Source organism: Lynx canadensis, chromosome B3, assembly GCF_007474595.2.
Source record: "Lynx canadensis isolate LIC74 chromosome B3, mLynCan4.pri.v2, whole genome shotgun sequence".
NCBI classification, from domain to species: domain Eukaryota; kingdom Metazoa; phylum Chordata; class Mammalia; order Carnivora; family Felidae; genus Lynx; species Lynx canadensis.
In genome coordinates, this window is record NC_044308.2 from 37,459,537 (window position 1) to 37,475,285 (window position 15,749).

At 37.1% G+C, this 15,749-nt stretch overlaps 1 protein-coding gene across 6 annotated transcripts in view; it reads right to left on the bottom strand.

The window, feature by feature from the left end:
• MAP2K5 (mitogen-activated protein kinase kinase 5) overlaps positions 1 to 15,749 on the bottom strand; it is a 273,345-nt gene that overhangs the window by 162,819 nt on the left and 94,777 nt on the right. For all 6 annotated transcript variants that reach the window (XM_030317858.1, XM_030317856.1, XM_030317857.1 and 3 more), the window contains 2 exons: positions 8,082 to 8,150; positions 7,891 to 7,972 (listed from right to left, as the gene is read on the bottom strand). In XM_030317858.1, coding sequence (XP_030173718.1) covers positions 7,891 to 7,972; positions 8,082 to 8,150 — 151 coding nt within the window. The remainder of the gene's footprint in view (positions 1 to 7,890; positions 7,973 to 8,081; positions 8,151 to 15,749) is intronic.

The following is a 15,749-nucleotide window of genomic DNA, read 5'->3' on the forward strand; positions in this document are numbered from 1 at the left end:
TGGTGCAGCCACTCTGGAAAACAGTATGGAGGTTCCTCAAAAAACTAAACATAGAACTACCCTATGACCCAGCAATTGCACTACTAGGCATTTATCCCCGGGATACAGGTGTGCTGTTTCAAAGGGACATATGCACCCCCATGTTTATAGCAGCACTATCAACAATAGCCAAAGTATGGAAAGAGCCCAAATGTCCATTGATGGATTAATGGATAAAGAAAATGTGGTATATATATACAATGGAGTATTACTCAGCAATCAAAAAGAATGAAATCTTGCCATTTGCAACTACGTGGATGGAACTGGAGGGTATTAAGTGAAATTAGTGAAATTAAGCTAAGTGAAATTAGTCAGAGAGAGACAAAAATCATATGACTTCACTCATATGAGGACTTTAAGAGACAAAACAGAGGAACATAAGGGAAGGGAAACAAAAATAATACAAAAACAGGGAGGGGGACAAAACAGAAGAGACTCATAAATATGGAGAACAAACTGAGGGTTACTGGAGGGGTTGTGGGAAGGGGGATGGGCTAAATGGGTAAGAGGCATTAAGGAATCTACTCCTGAAATCATTGTTTCACTATATGCCAACTAATTTGGATATAAATTTTAAAAAACAAAAAATAAAATAAAAAAAAAACAGAACTGCACAAAGCAGTAAGTAAAAATCTGCATTAATAAGTACACAACTTATAAAGATGTAACTTCTATGACAGTAACAGCGCAAAGGAGGGGGATGGAATGGAGCTATTAGGAGCAACAATTTTATAGACTTGAAAAAAGTTGATATTAATATGAACTAAGTTGTCAGAAGTTAAGATGTTAATTGTAATCTCTAGGAAAATCAAAACTATAACTCAAAAAATATAGTAAAAGAAATCACGAGAATATAAACAATACATTAAAAATACCTATTTAACATAAAAGAAAGCAGTAATGAATAAATGGAACATAAAAGAATACAACTAAAGAAAACAAGTAGTAAAATGGCAGATATTGCTGGTAATTACATTAAATGTAAATGAATTAAACACTGACAGATTGGCAGAATGGATTTAAAAATGACCCAACTCTATGATGTCTATAAGAGATGCACTTTGGATTCAAAGACCCAAATAGGTTGAAGGCAAAACAGTGGCAAAAGATAGAGCAAATAAGAATCAATGGGGGGGCTGGGATGACTATACTAAGATTAGACAAAATAGACTTTAGACAAATATAGTAACTAGAGACACATTTTATAATGACTGAAAAGTTGATCATAATAAATATAAACATATATGCACATAACAACAATGCCAAAATATATGAAGCATAAATTAACAAAATTGAAGGAGAAATACACAAGCAAAAAATATTAGGTGGAGACTTCAATATCCCACTTTTTTTTTTTTAATGTTTATTTACTTTTGAGAAAGAAAGAGAGAGCGCGAGCAGGGTTGGGGGCAGAGAGAGAGGGACACACAGAATCCGAAGCAGGCTCCAGGCTCTGAGCCGTCAGCACAGAGCCTGACATGGGGCTCGAATCCATGAACTGCAAGATCATGACCTGAGCCAAAGTTGGCCGCTCAACTGATTGGGCCACCCAGGTGCCCCTTCAATATCCCCCTTTCAATAATAAATAGAACTAAACTGAAGATCAACAAGGAAATAAAATACTTAAACAACACTGTAAATCAACTAGACCTAACAGACATCTAAGGAAAATCTAACCCATCAAGAGCAGAATACATTCTTCTCATGTATACATGAAACATTCTCCAGAACAGAATGTTAGGCATTAAAACAAACCTCAATAAATCTAAAAGAACTGAAGTCATACAAAGTATGTTCTCTGACCTCAAAAGAATATTAGAAATCAACAACAGAAGAACACTCAATGTGGAAAATGACACACTCCTAATGGAAAATGGGTCAGAAAAGAAATCGCAAGTGATTTCTCCTTTGGGGGTAATTAGAAAATACTTTAAACTAAATGAAAATGAAAACACAACATACCAAAACTTCTAGGATGCAGCTAAAGCAGTACTTAGAGGGAAATGTATAGCTGCAAATGGCTACATTAAGTAGGAAATATCTCAAATTAGTATCCTAACTTCGCACCTTAAAACACTAGAAAAAGAAGAGCAAACTAAACCCAAAGCTAGTAGAAGAAACAAATATTAAGGCAGAGAAAAACAGCAGAGAAAATCAAAGAAACCAAAGTTGGGTCTTTGGAAAAGGCAAAGAAACTGACCAACTTTTAGCTACACTGATAAAAAAAAAAAAGAAAGAGAAAGAAAGAAAGAAAGAAAGAAAGAAAGAAAGAAAGAAAGAAAGAAAGAAAAAGGAAGGAAGGAAGGAAGGAAGGAAGGAAGGAAGGAAGGAAGGAAGGAAGAAAAAGAAAAAGACTCAAATTACTAAAATTTGCAATGAAAGAAGGAAAATTAACACCAATTTTACAGAAATAAAAATGATTATAAAGGAATATTAGGAACAACTGTGTATCAACAAATTAGGTAATTTAAATGAAATGGATAAATTTCTAGAAAGCTACAAACTATCAAAATTGAAGAAGAAATACGTATCTGAATAAACCTATAACTACATATAATTATTAAAGAGATTGGTAATCAAAAAACTCACAAATATTATTCAGTCTTAAAAAGGAAAAAAATTCTGACACACACCACAGCATGGATGAACCTTGAGGACATTATGGAAAGTAAAATAAGCCAGTCCCAAAAAAAGACAAATACTGTATGATTGCACTGAAATGAGGTACCCAGAGTAGTCCAATTCATGCAGACAAAAACCCAGAATGTTAGTAGTCAGGGGCTGGGGTTAGGAGGCAATGGGTTACTGTTTAATGGGTACAGAGTCTCAGTTTTGCAAGATGCAAAGAGTTCTGGAGATTAATGGTGGCACTGGTTGCAGAGCAATGTGAATGTACTTACCAGTTATGAACTACACACTTAAAAATGGGTAGTAGAGTAAATTATATGTTATCTGTGTAATATACTACAATTAAAAAACACTGTTGGGAAAGACGGTCTTATGTGCACTGTTCTTTGGACCCGATGTGGCCACATAAGAATGGGCCATGGGTCTGGAACACTTGCTTACCAGCAGATAAAGAGCCCAGGTGCCCTGTGCTGGGCTTACCTCTTTGTTTTAGACTGTTTTTCCCTGTTTCAAATTCAGTGTGTACTCCTTTGTCCTGCTTAAGCATGTGTGTCAATGACCTTCAGACATGTCCCCAGCCTTCGGTACTTCTGACACCACAGGAGTAGGGTGGGGTAGAGGATCCTTTTGCTGCAGCATGAGGGGTGTGTGTGGGCCAAGGGCCCTGTATAGGCTGCCAGGAAGGACTTACTGTTGGCCGCAGGGAACTGATACTCCCAAATTGATCTTGCTGTCTGTCTGTCTCTCTTTCTCTCTCTTTTTAATTTTATGTAAGGCACTGTTAAATTCAGCATTTCATTGCACTGTGTTTTCCTTGGCAACTCCATACTAAGATGCAGTGGGCAGAAGTGCTTGGATTTCTCCTGATAACAGGCAACAGATGCCACTTGACCATAAAAAACTACTCACAAAGAAAACCCCAGGACCAGATGGCTTCACTGGTGAATTCTACCTAATGTTTAAAGAAAAATTAACATTAATCCATCATAAACTATTCCAAAAACTAGAGGAGGAAAAAATGCTTTCCAGCTTCTTTGAGGCCAGAATTATCCTGATACCACAACCAGACAATGACATTACAAGAAAAGAAAACTATAGACCAATATTCTTTAAGAATATAAATCCAAAAATCCTCAATGACATACTAGCAAACTGAATCCAGCAATTTATAAAAAGCATTATACATCATGACCAATTGGAATTATCTCAGGAATACAAAATTGGTTCAACATGCAAAAGTCAATTAATATAATACTATTATGGAATAATGGATTTAATTATGGAATTATAGAAAAATGGATTTAAAAATCATTATCATTTCAACAAACACAGAAAAACCAAAAATACTCAACAAACTTGGAAGACAAGGGGACTTTGACAACCTGATAAAGGACATCTACTAAAACCCAAAACTAATATCACACTTAATAGTGAAAGACTAAAAGCTTTCCATCTAAGATCAGGAGAAAAAGAAGATGCCTGTTCACACCACTTCTATTTGACATTCTACTGCAGGTTCTAGCCAGGGTAATTAAGCAAGGAAAAGAAATTAAAAGCACCCAGGTTGGTAAGAAAGAAGTAAAACTACGTCTATTTGCAGATGACATGTTTTATACAGACAATCTTAAGGAAGCTACAAAAACCTATTAGGATTGAGAAACAAATTTAATAAATTTATCCTACAAGGTAGCAGGATAGAGATCAATATACAAAAATCATTTATATTTATATACACTAGCAATGAATAATCCACAATTGAAATAAAAGTTCAATTTATAATAGCATCAAAAAATATTTATGAATAAATTTAACAAAAGAACTGCAAAACTTGAATACCAAAAACTACAAAGTATCACTGAAAAAAATTGAAGAGGATCTAAATAAATGGAAAGATACTCTGTGTTCATGAAGTATAAGACTTCATATTGTTAAAGTGGCAGTACTCCCCAGACTGATGTACAGATTCACTGCAATCTGTATCAATATCTTAGTTGGACTTCTTGTGTGTGTGCAAATTTGGGAGGCTGACTGTAAAACTCATATGAAAATGCAAGGGACCCAGAATGGCTAAAACAATCTTGAAAAAGAATAAAGTTGGAGTACTCACACTTCTTAATTTCAAAACTTACTACAAAGCTAAAGTAACACAGAATAATAAAGTAAAAGTACAGGGTGCCTGGGTGGCTTAGTCGGTTAAGTGTCCAACTTTAGCTCATGTCATGATCTCATGGTTCGTTGAGTTCGAGCTCTGCTCTACATCAGGCCCTGTGCTGACAGCTCAGAGCCCAGAGCCTGCTTTGGATTCTGTGTCTCCTCTCTCTCTCTATGCTCCTCCTCTGCTTGTGCTCTCTATCTCTCAAAAATAAATAAATAAACATTTTTTTTAAAAAAAGTAAGCAAGGACAGTCTAGTACTGCCACAAGGATGGGCAAATAGATCAATGGAATAGAACTGAGAGTCTAGAAATACATTTCATGGTCAATAAATTTTTGACAAGTGCCAAGAAAATTCAATGGGAAAGAATAATCTTTTTAACAAATGGTGCTAGGACAACTGGATATTCACATGAAAAAGAATGGATTTGGACTCTATACCACATACAAAAATTAACTCAAAATAGATTAAAAAAACTTTAAGAATGAAAATTATAGAACTCTTAGAAGAAAACAGGTATAAACTTTCATGACTTTGGATTATACAATACTTTCTTACATATGACATCTAAAGTACAAGCCACCAAAGAAAAAAAATATGAACTGAACTTCATAAAATTTTAAAACTTTTATGCTTCACAGGACACTATCAAGAAAATGAAAAGACAACTCAGAGTGGAAGAAAATATTTGCAAATCATATATCTGGTAAGATACTACTATCCAGAATACATACAAAATTCTTACAACTCAACAATAAAAACACAAATAACCCATGTAAAAATAGACAAAAGATTTGAATACACATTTCTAAAGGAAGATATACAAATGGCCAACAAGTACATGGAAGTATTGTCAATGTCATTAGTCATTAGGAAATCTAAATCAAAACTAAAAAGATATCATTTCTCACAGGCTATACTAAAAAAGACACACAGTAACAAGTGTTGGCAAAGATGTGGAGAAATTGAAACCCACATCCATTGCAGCTGTGAATGCAAACGGGTGTGAAATAGAATGAATGGTTTGACAGTTCCTCAAAAAAATTACAAATACAGTTATCATACAACCGAGCAATTGAACTCCTAGATATATACTCAAGAGAACTGAAAACTTCTATCCACACAAAAAACCTGCATACAAACATACAGAGCAGCATTATTCATAACAGCACAAAAGTGGAAACATCCCAAATGCTCACCAACTGCTAAATGAGTAGTTTATTATTCAGCCATAAAAAGGAATAAAGTACCGATACATGCTACAACATGGAAACCTTGATAACGTTACGCTAAGTAGAAGAAGCCACAGGTTGCCTGGGTGGCTCAGTTGGTTGAGTGTCCGACTTCAGCTCAGGTCATGATCTCACAGTTTATGGGTTTGAGCCCCGTGTCAGGCTCTATGCTGACAGTGCAGAGCCTGTTTCAGATTCTCTGTCTCCCTCTCTCTCTGCCCATTCCCTGCTTATGCTCTCTCTCTCAAAAATAATAAACAAGGGGCGCCTGGGTGGCGCAGTCGGTTAAGCCTCCGACTTCAGCCAGGTCACGATCTCGCGGTCCGTGAGTTCGAGCCCCGCGTCAGGCTCTGGGCTGATGGCTCAGAGCCTGGAGCCTGTTTCCGATTCTGTGTCTCCCTCTCTCTCTGCCCCTCCCCCGTTCATGCTCTGTCTCTCTCTGTCCCAAAAATAAAAATAAACGTTGAAAAAAAAATTATAAAAATAATAAACAAAATTTTAAAAATTTTTTTCATAAAATAAAAAGCCAAACACAAAGGCCACATCCTGCATGATTCCATATACGTGAAGAGTACAAAATCTGGAGACAGAAAGTAGATTAGCAGTTGCCACGGACTAGAGGAATAGCGAGTGGCTGCTAATGGCTAAGGAGTTTGTTTCTGGGGTAATAAAAATGTTTTGGAATTAGTGATGATGAGCTTGCACAACCTTGTGAAAATACTCAAAACCAATGAATTGTATACATCAAAATGGTGAACTTTATGGTGATTAAATATGCTATCTCAATAAATGCATATTTTAATATGAAACAGAATTTAGAACACATTATCTACCTTATTATAGTATCAACCTACCAAAGATAACTTCTGAAAATGTCTTGCAAGGCACGAACTAATTACTTTAGTTACACACTAAGAATCCACCAAATAAAGTAAGTATAAGAAAAAATGCTGAAGGACACCTTAGTAGCTCAGTCAGTTAAGTATCTGACTCTTGATTTCGGCTTAGGTCACAATCTCAGAGTTGTGACTTCGAGCCCCACGGTGGGCTCCATGCTGACAGTGCAGAGCCAGCCTGGGATTCTCTCTCTCCTCCTCCCCAGTTCACATGTGCACGCACACTCACTCTCTCAAAATAAATAAATAAACTTTAAAAAAATGTTGTGTTTTAATGGGCTAGAAACTGAAAAACTGAATATATAAAATCTAAAGACTGCTTTGATTTAAAATGGGTAAATAACAATGATGACATTATTTCAGGAACAGGGTACCAAGAAATCTACATTTTGCCATAATATTCAGACCAAGAAAGAGTTACCAAAATAGAAATGAATGAAAAATACAGATGAAAGGAAAGGGCTAGAGTCCAAAGAAAACTAAACACATCTTGGCTAAACAGCTGTGTTGAAAAACAATTTCTTATCTTGCAATTAAGAACCGATTTCTTTGTAAAAGACACAGGACATTGGGTTAATAGATTTCTTTAAAAGAAAATCTGTTTTGGCTATTGAAACATTAAAAGACAGAACATCTGTTTTGCAAGTAAAGACAGATTGTATGGAAGAATCAAATATCAAACCACCGATTAGGCCAGCATTTAATCTGTTCTATTTAAATTTTCAATAAAAGTAAATGAAATTACATTCTTGAAACTATAGCTCAGCTGTAAATATTTAACACCAGGAACCTCTAAAACTAGATGTTTTAGAGTATAAAGGAGGTCATTACTGGTATATTGTACTTATTTTTAATTCTACTTGACATCTATATCAGAACCAGGTTTTAAAGCACTCTGCCTCCCAAGTCATTTTAAAAGTATTATAATAGGGAAAACTCACCATCCATGAATTCTGTACATATTGAAATCCTGTTTTCTACGAAAAATGCACCATAAAACCCTATGATATATGATGAATCACACTGTAATAAAAATAAGACAAAAATAGTTAAAAAAAAAAAAACAACCAAAACCCTGCAAGTCAATACCATAAGCTGCTTTGTAAGAAAAAAATGACCAAGGAAAAATTACCTTATAAAGAATTTCCAATTCAGACATAATTTGCTTCTGAAGTTCCAGTGTAATATCTAACAGTATGACCTAAATACAGAAAGGAATCAACATTCACACATATATTCATCTTTAAATTAAATATAGCTATACTCACTATGAAATATAAAAAGAAAAAATATGGTGTTTCCCCTATTCATTGCCCCTTTCTCCTCTCCACCACTATAACCCTCAGGAATATAAACTGTATCCACATCTGCCTAACCTTTTGTATTGGGGGAGGTGGTATAGAAGTGATTGATGGGACCAAGGAGAAAGCCAGGTCTCAAAGGTCAGTATTAATGGCTTTAAAAGTCAGTTAAGTTATAACACCCTTAATTTATACACCCTATTTTGGCCACATTGGTTATTTCCAGAAGAGGAAGAAAGGAATGACCCTGAAACCATTTTAAAAAATTGTCTTGTAATTCAGACACAAGGCGATGAGCAGAGAGGATGATGAGTAAAAATGACATTTAAAGTAGGCTTTTTAGAGAGAAATAAGGAGTTTTTAAAATACATCATCTTTTTATATTCTTCAGTCACGTTTCTTTGCTAATACTGAAAAAAAATGCTGGAGCTTGAAGGAACCACAGAAATGATTTCATCTAATTCTCTTCTTTTAAAGGAGGAAACCAAGGTTCTGAGAAGCCACAAAGCCTGGCAATGTCAAGGTCCCTCCCCGACTCTGAGGACTGTGTACTTTTTAGAACGTCCTGTGGTGGTTTATGGTTTTCCTTAACACATCAACCACTGAGTCAGATTCATGACACAGGAATGAAAAACAATTTACAAACTTACCTAGAATAAATTCTAGTTTATTTCAAACACTTATTTCTTAAGAAAGGAGACCATCAACTGTTCAAATTTTACTCAACAGTTCAGTGAAGCCAATTCAAGGGAAATTGTTTTTACTTAAAAAAGACAGTGCTGAGAATCAAATAGGTGAAAGGCAATTTTTAAGATTTGTGGCAGAGTTTCTGACTCTAGACATTTCTAGACAAAAACTTAACATTCACAATTACCATGATAGTGCAGTTATATACCATCCAATACTGAACTACATTTTGTGTTACAACTGCAGAATATATACACTCATACTGGGGAAAAAAACCATAAATTATGAATTGCAAACTGCTGACAGAGCAGGGAAAGAAAAAGATAATTCTAAAACACACATTTTATAGTACTGACATCCATTTGAGGAAGGGGAAAGGGAAGAGGAAAAAAAGGCATGGCCAGTTTCTATCAAGAGTTTGCTTTAGGGTTATTTATAAAAGCTCTCACTAAACCTGATTGTAAGTGTAATACAAAACTGCCAAGAAACATTTAAACGTTTCTCTCGATCAATAGTCATTTGCCAACAATATTCACTTACATTTTTGTTCCTATATAAAACTTAGTGACAAAATTAATTCATCGAGTGTTGTTTCAATTCCATGCCATAAAATATCAAAACTTTTCACACCACCATGTCAAGTACAGGGCATCTTTCACCCTCAAAAACTGCTAAAAGGAATGAACGTATTATTTACCTTAGAGCAGTGGTTCTCAACCCTGGCCTCAGGTTATCATTACTTTTATATAAAGGTATTTATATAAATACATGACGGCACTCTAAACAAGTCCTCATGCACAGAACTTACCCTAGAATAACGGAATCAATCTTGGGTTGGGCCCACATCTTAATATTTTTTAAAAACTCTCCAGCCGATTTCTACTCCACAGTAAGGTTGAGAACCACTTATCTAAGGTTTCAAAAATGCCATTTATTCAGTATTCAGTATGACCACTAAGATATACCACATCTCCAGGCCCCCAACCCAGAAATGATTCACCACAACCAGCCAACACCTTACCGTTAACCCCAAACTACTGGCTATAAACATATCATTCCCTTGATCAAGAACCTTAATTAGGTTCCCTTGTCCTAGCATAACGTTAGCATAACTCTAGCATGACATTCAAAGAATTCTTCCACAATCTGGTGATTCTAACTCCTCTTCCCACTACTCCCCACCACAAACCCAATCCTCATGTGAAACCAGATGATTTGGAAGGCAGCTATGCCCACCACCACACCACAAATGTAGAAACTAGGTGCTTTGTACTGGGGTCCACACACATGTCCTGTGCCTTCCTCACTTCCAGTCTTAATGATGCCTCCACTTGAGTTGTGCTTCCTCGCTCTACTCCACAGTTAGTAACTGTCTTTCTTTCTTTCTTTCTTTCTTTCTTTCTTTCTTTCTTTCTTTCGAGAGAGTGCATATGCACGTGAGCAAAGATGGGCAGAGGGAGAAGGAGAGAGAGAATCTTAAGCAGGCTCTACAATCAGTGCAGAGCCCTATGTGGGACTCCATCACATGAACCATGAGATCATGATCTGAGCCAAACTCGAGAGTTGGACGCTTAACCAACTGAGCCACCCAGGCGCCCCATTGTAAAACCTTTTCTATCTTTTAGATGAGCCTGAATGCTGCCACCACCTCTATGAAGCCATCCCCAAAGCCCTCTATCAGAATTTATTTCTAGCTCTGGCCCTTGATGTTTCTCCTTATCACATTCTGCCTTGGCACTCATGCCTCACCCCCTAAAACCATAAGCCTAGAGAGAAGAGTGGTTGTAAGCCCTGCAAGGGCAAGGACTGAATCATGGGCATCTTTCTCTGGTCCGCCCCCACTCCCCACCCCCAGCACCCACCACAGGTCTTACTCACAGCAGTGCCCATTAAGTGATGTGGGATTTAATTAAAGTGCTCCTTATGACCATAATCCTCTAAATAAGAAGCTGTTTCTAGACAGGAAAGAAGTGGATTGCTTGGTTTCTACAAATGAATTTAAAACCAAAGACACAAACAGCAAAATAAATAAAAGTGCCACACTGACCTAAAATGTAGCAAGTAACACTGTATTTGTAGGGCCAATCCATTGCATTCTAATGGGTCTTGATCATTCACGGTATTTGTTATGGTCTGGAAGAGTGGCGATTCCGTAACGGTGCAAAAGTGAATAAAGTAATTTCTGGAACTTAAGAGGGAAAGCAAAATTCACCTCAAAATAACTCTACTGCAATGCTCTTCTATTTTCTGGGAGACTTGGCACTCTAGGTATAAGGTTAATTCTCCTTCCCCTGGGCATTCCTGTGAGTGAGCTTTTAAACTGCTAAAAATAAGTCCAATTCCTTACTTGAAAGCCATGGAAAAAAGCATGGCAAATACTAATTTTCTTTTTGAAGTGCAAGGGAAGTGTGGACTCCCCGAGTCTTCATTATTTTTATTTTTTTCTCCTTAGGAAGAGCTAAATTTCTCCAACTGGGGAGGATGTGCACATGAAGCACTTCATGGAGAAAGGGTTAATGAGAGACTGAAATACCTGCGCACATTTCCGCTGCTCTCCACTACACCTCCAGGACAAATAAGGATGAGTTGTCAAGTTAAATCTAAGCAGTCAAGTGACTGAATTATAATTTACTCTGTGCTCAATTTAAATTAGTGTGAGGCTATTAAAATATACAGTATAAATACGGCAATTCATCACAAGCTGTCATGGATGACTTCATTTATTTGCTGGAGTGGCACACGCTCCACTAAAGGGAAGGAGAGCAAAATCACAGGTCAAATTAAGCCTCTATTCTGTTTTAATTCGCTTATTTAATCTGTGGCGACATAATTGTCTTTTACAGTATGTACAACTCAGAAAGGAAATTTGGGAGGATTACAGTCAGTATACAAATGATTAATCAAATGGTCCATTTAAATGCTAGTTTAAAAGCAGCAGAAACCCAAAGCAGTCAAAGAATGATAATCAGCACATGCTATATACAAGCTAAGAAATTTCCTGTTAGATGACTTTTTCCCAATCGGAATATAAAAAATATTAGGAAATACATTAAGCTGTACTCTTTGAAGGATTGTACAGAAACATTAATGATATAAAAAGGTTCCGTATGCAAGATGGCTAACAGTGTTTTTATTTGTTTTCTGCTCTACTTGTTTGCGACTGTCTTGCGTATCTACACCCCTCCCCCTAAAATAAAGCTAGTTAGAAACACATTCCATGAGTTATAGTCATTATCAAAGAGTTATCTTTAAAATACAATTAGCATTTTTCAAAATGGTCTCTTTAAGGTAGAAATTGTCTGAATTCAGTGGTGTAAAATAAAAATCCAAGGTATTTCTATTCCTCCCAAAGTTCAACTTGCTTTTTAAAATATCTGAATTAATGGCAGCTGTTCCTGCCCACGGGTACTTGTCCCCGTGCTTCAATAAAACCACCTTTTTGCACCACACACACACACACACACACACACACACACAAATAATAATAATAAGATAAAATAAAATATCTGAAGTAATGATTTCCCACCTTTAAAGTCTGAAAGGGGAAACACTATGATATTCTTTTGTTGGTCTAAAACATAAGAAGATTTAAAAGTATAAAAAATACAAATATTTTGAGTAGGAAGAGAAAAGTAACAGATTTTCAAGGACTTTCCTCTGACTGTACCCACAGACATTCAAAGTGCTGGTCCAACTGACCACTTGGCTTGGGATATTAAATTTCCCACATCATTCTATGCAGGCATCAGAACCCTGCAGGTGATTCTGTTTAGACAAGGACTGTGATTTGCTGCTCTTCGCAATCCCTCTGTGACACAAGGCAGCCCCATCTTGCAGCTGAGGTCACAGAGAGGTTTAAGTGACATGCTTGAAGTCACACAAAAGTCAGGAGAGGGTCAGGAAAAGATCAAATGCACTTCTAACTCTTAACCTTTCATTTCACCCTTTAATATATATATATAAAAAAAAATAAGCTAAGAACTACTCTGGGTGAGAGCAATGGTCCATACAAAGAACCCTATGGGATATTTTGTATGTGAGCTGAACCTGCTTTCAAGATGCTACTTCAAAAGATGAATGAGTGAACTAAAGAACGAATGAAAGAACCAAATTTATCTATTCAGTCATTTAACAAATTATGTGTTGAATACCTCATCATTACATGGAGTGCTCTATCTAGGCCCAAATGCAAAGTTCAGCATGATTCAATGAGTAAGACAAGAAGATAAATAAGTCTTTTCTTTACTTACAAAGAGATTTCTTTCAATGTAAGAGAGGGAAGGCACATGTATATTAACAGCCAAATACAAGGCAGTATGTGATAACATCCACAAGAGACACATACAGAGAATTCTAGAGAGTTTCAAAGGACAAAGTGAGTGAGTGAGAGATAGACCATACGTGACAGGATTTATCTAAGTAAGTTCAATAGAGGACCAGGCTTTGGAGCTGACCCTTGAAGGGTGTTAAGAATTTTGATAGGTAGAGACATGGGTGAAGGCATTCTAATTAGAGAAAAATACGTGAATCAAAGTGCTGAAGTGTGAAAGTACCTGGGTTCAGATAAAGCAAGGAGTTCAACTTAAAAGAAGCACAGCATTCAGACACATAAGATATGCTATAAAAGTAGGCTGATGACATATTGTGCAAGATCTTGAGTTTCACCCCATAGAGTTCTTAGTTTATTTGGGAGTTATATAGAGCCTTTCAAGCCTTCTGAGAGGGAAGACATGAGACCACAACTATGCTTTAGGAAGCCAAATCTGAGGGTAGCGAACAGCAATACAGTACACAGGTTGGAAGGAAGCATGAACCTGGGGAAGACTTGCCTGACTTCAAATCCTGGTTCTATTACTTATTAGTTACGGGACCTTAGGCAAGCTACTTATTTTTAAAGTTTATTATTTTGAGACAGACAGAGGGAGAGAGAGAGAACGAACATGTGCTCATGAATGGGGGAGGGGCAGAGAGAGAATCCCGACATGGGGCTTGAACCCATGAACCATGAGATCATGAGCTGGACGCTCAACCAACTGAGCCACCCCGGTGCCCATGGACAAGCTATTAATTAATTAATTAATTATTACATGAGAAAAACATGTAGAGTGCTCAGCACAGTATAAATGATCAATAAATGGTAGCCTCTATTTCTGTGAGAACAGTTTAAACATTGGTCAGTGTCTGACAAGAGACAAAACAAGCATCTGTACTGGAGAAGTGACGAGGAAGGAAGAGATCCAAAACAAAACCAAACCCAGAACAATTACCAGGCTTCCAAACATTGACAACAGCTACAACAGGACAGTGATCTTTGAGAGACAGAAAGAAAATGAGAGGAGCCCTATGATTGTCCAGCTTACTGACTAGAGAGTGTCCAGGCCCCTGTGCTGGGAGGGAAATCCAGGCAAAGCTCAGCCATCTCCCTAAGTTGAGGACATGGAACTGGGGTGTGAGGAAGCCACAGCAGCTAGAGTTCCCTGACAGAACACCAAAGGGAGAGGGCTCCAGGGATGTGCTAAGGGACCCCCTGGAGTCTTCAGTGGATTAATGATCAATCAGCATCTGAAAGTCAGGGAACTAACACTGAGGCCAGGGAGAGAACTGCCAGAAAGACCAGAGAAACAATCCCCAGACCTCACACTAGGCAGAAAGAGTTTGCACTCCCACCAAGCAGTGTGGAAAATCCCGTAATGGTCAGGGCATTAGTGGAGTATTCAGAAGACTGTCACCTTAATTGTGTGGGGTTAAGTAAGTTCCCAACTAACCACTGGGCTGGTCCCATCTAATAAAGCTTAAGAGTAAGTCTTGAAAGGATCAAACTTTCACAGTCACTAAATAGCATCTCAGAATAAGCTGAAAAGTATTTATAGCAATGCAAAAATATCTAGTATCTAGTATGAGACACAACTGGCATCCAATCAAAAATGATAAGATGTTTTAGGGTGCCTGGGTGGCTCAGTTGTTAAGCATCTGACTTCGGCTCAGGTGATGATCTCACAGTTGGTGAGTTCGAATTGCACATCCTGTGAGATTGTGCCCTGCTTTGGGTGAGCACAAGCCCCATATCAGGTGAGCACAAGCCCTGCATCAGGTGAGCACGAGTCCCACTTCGAGTGAGACTGAGACCCACTTTGGGTGAACATGAGCCCCGCATCGGGAGAGCTCAGGTCGGGTGAGCATGAGCCCCACTTCTCTGTCACTTGTGGGATTCTCTTCTCTCTCTCTCAAAAAGAAAAAAAAAAAAGAGGTTTTAAAAATAAGAAAATACAGCCCAAAATGAGGAGAAAAAGTAATCAGTCAAAACTGACCCCAAATGACACATACCCTGGAATTAATAGACAAAACCATTAATAAAATTATATTCCACATATTCCATAACTACATTACATACATACAAGAAGGTAGAAGGAATACTGAGCATGTTAAGACACAGAAGATGTAAAAAAGACCCACATAAACTTCTAGGGATCAAAAGTACAATGCCTGAGATGAACAATACACTGGACAAGAGTAATAGTAGATTAGACAGTGTAGATAAAAACTCGAGTACCTGAAACAGAAACTATCCAAAAATGAAACATTAGAGAGAAAAAAAAGACTAAAACAAATAACAGAGGATCATTTTAGTATGGGACAACATCAAGTAACCTAACACAGATGGAATTTAAGTTCCCAAAGTTGGGGGAGGAGGTATAATGGCTAAAAATTTCCCAAATTTGATGAAGGCTAAAAATCCACAGAGCCAAGAATCTCAACAAATCCTAAACACAATAAAACCTTGGTTTGTAAGTAACTTGTTCTGTGAATGTTCT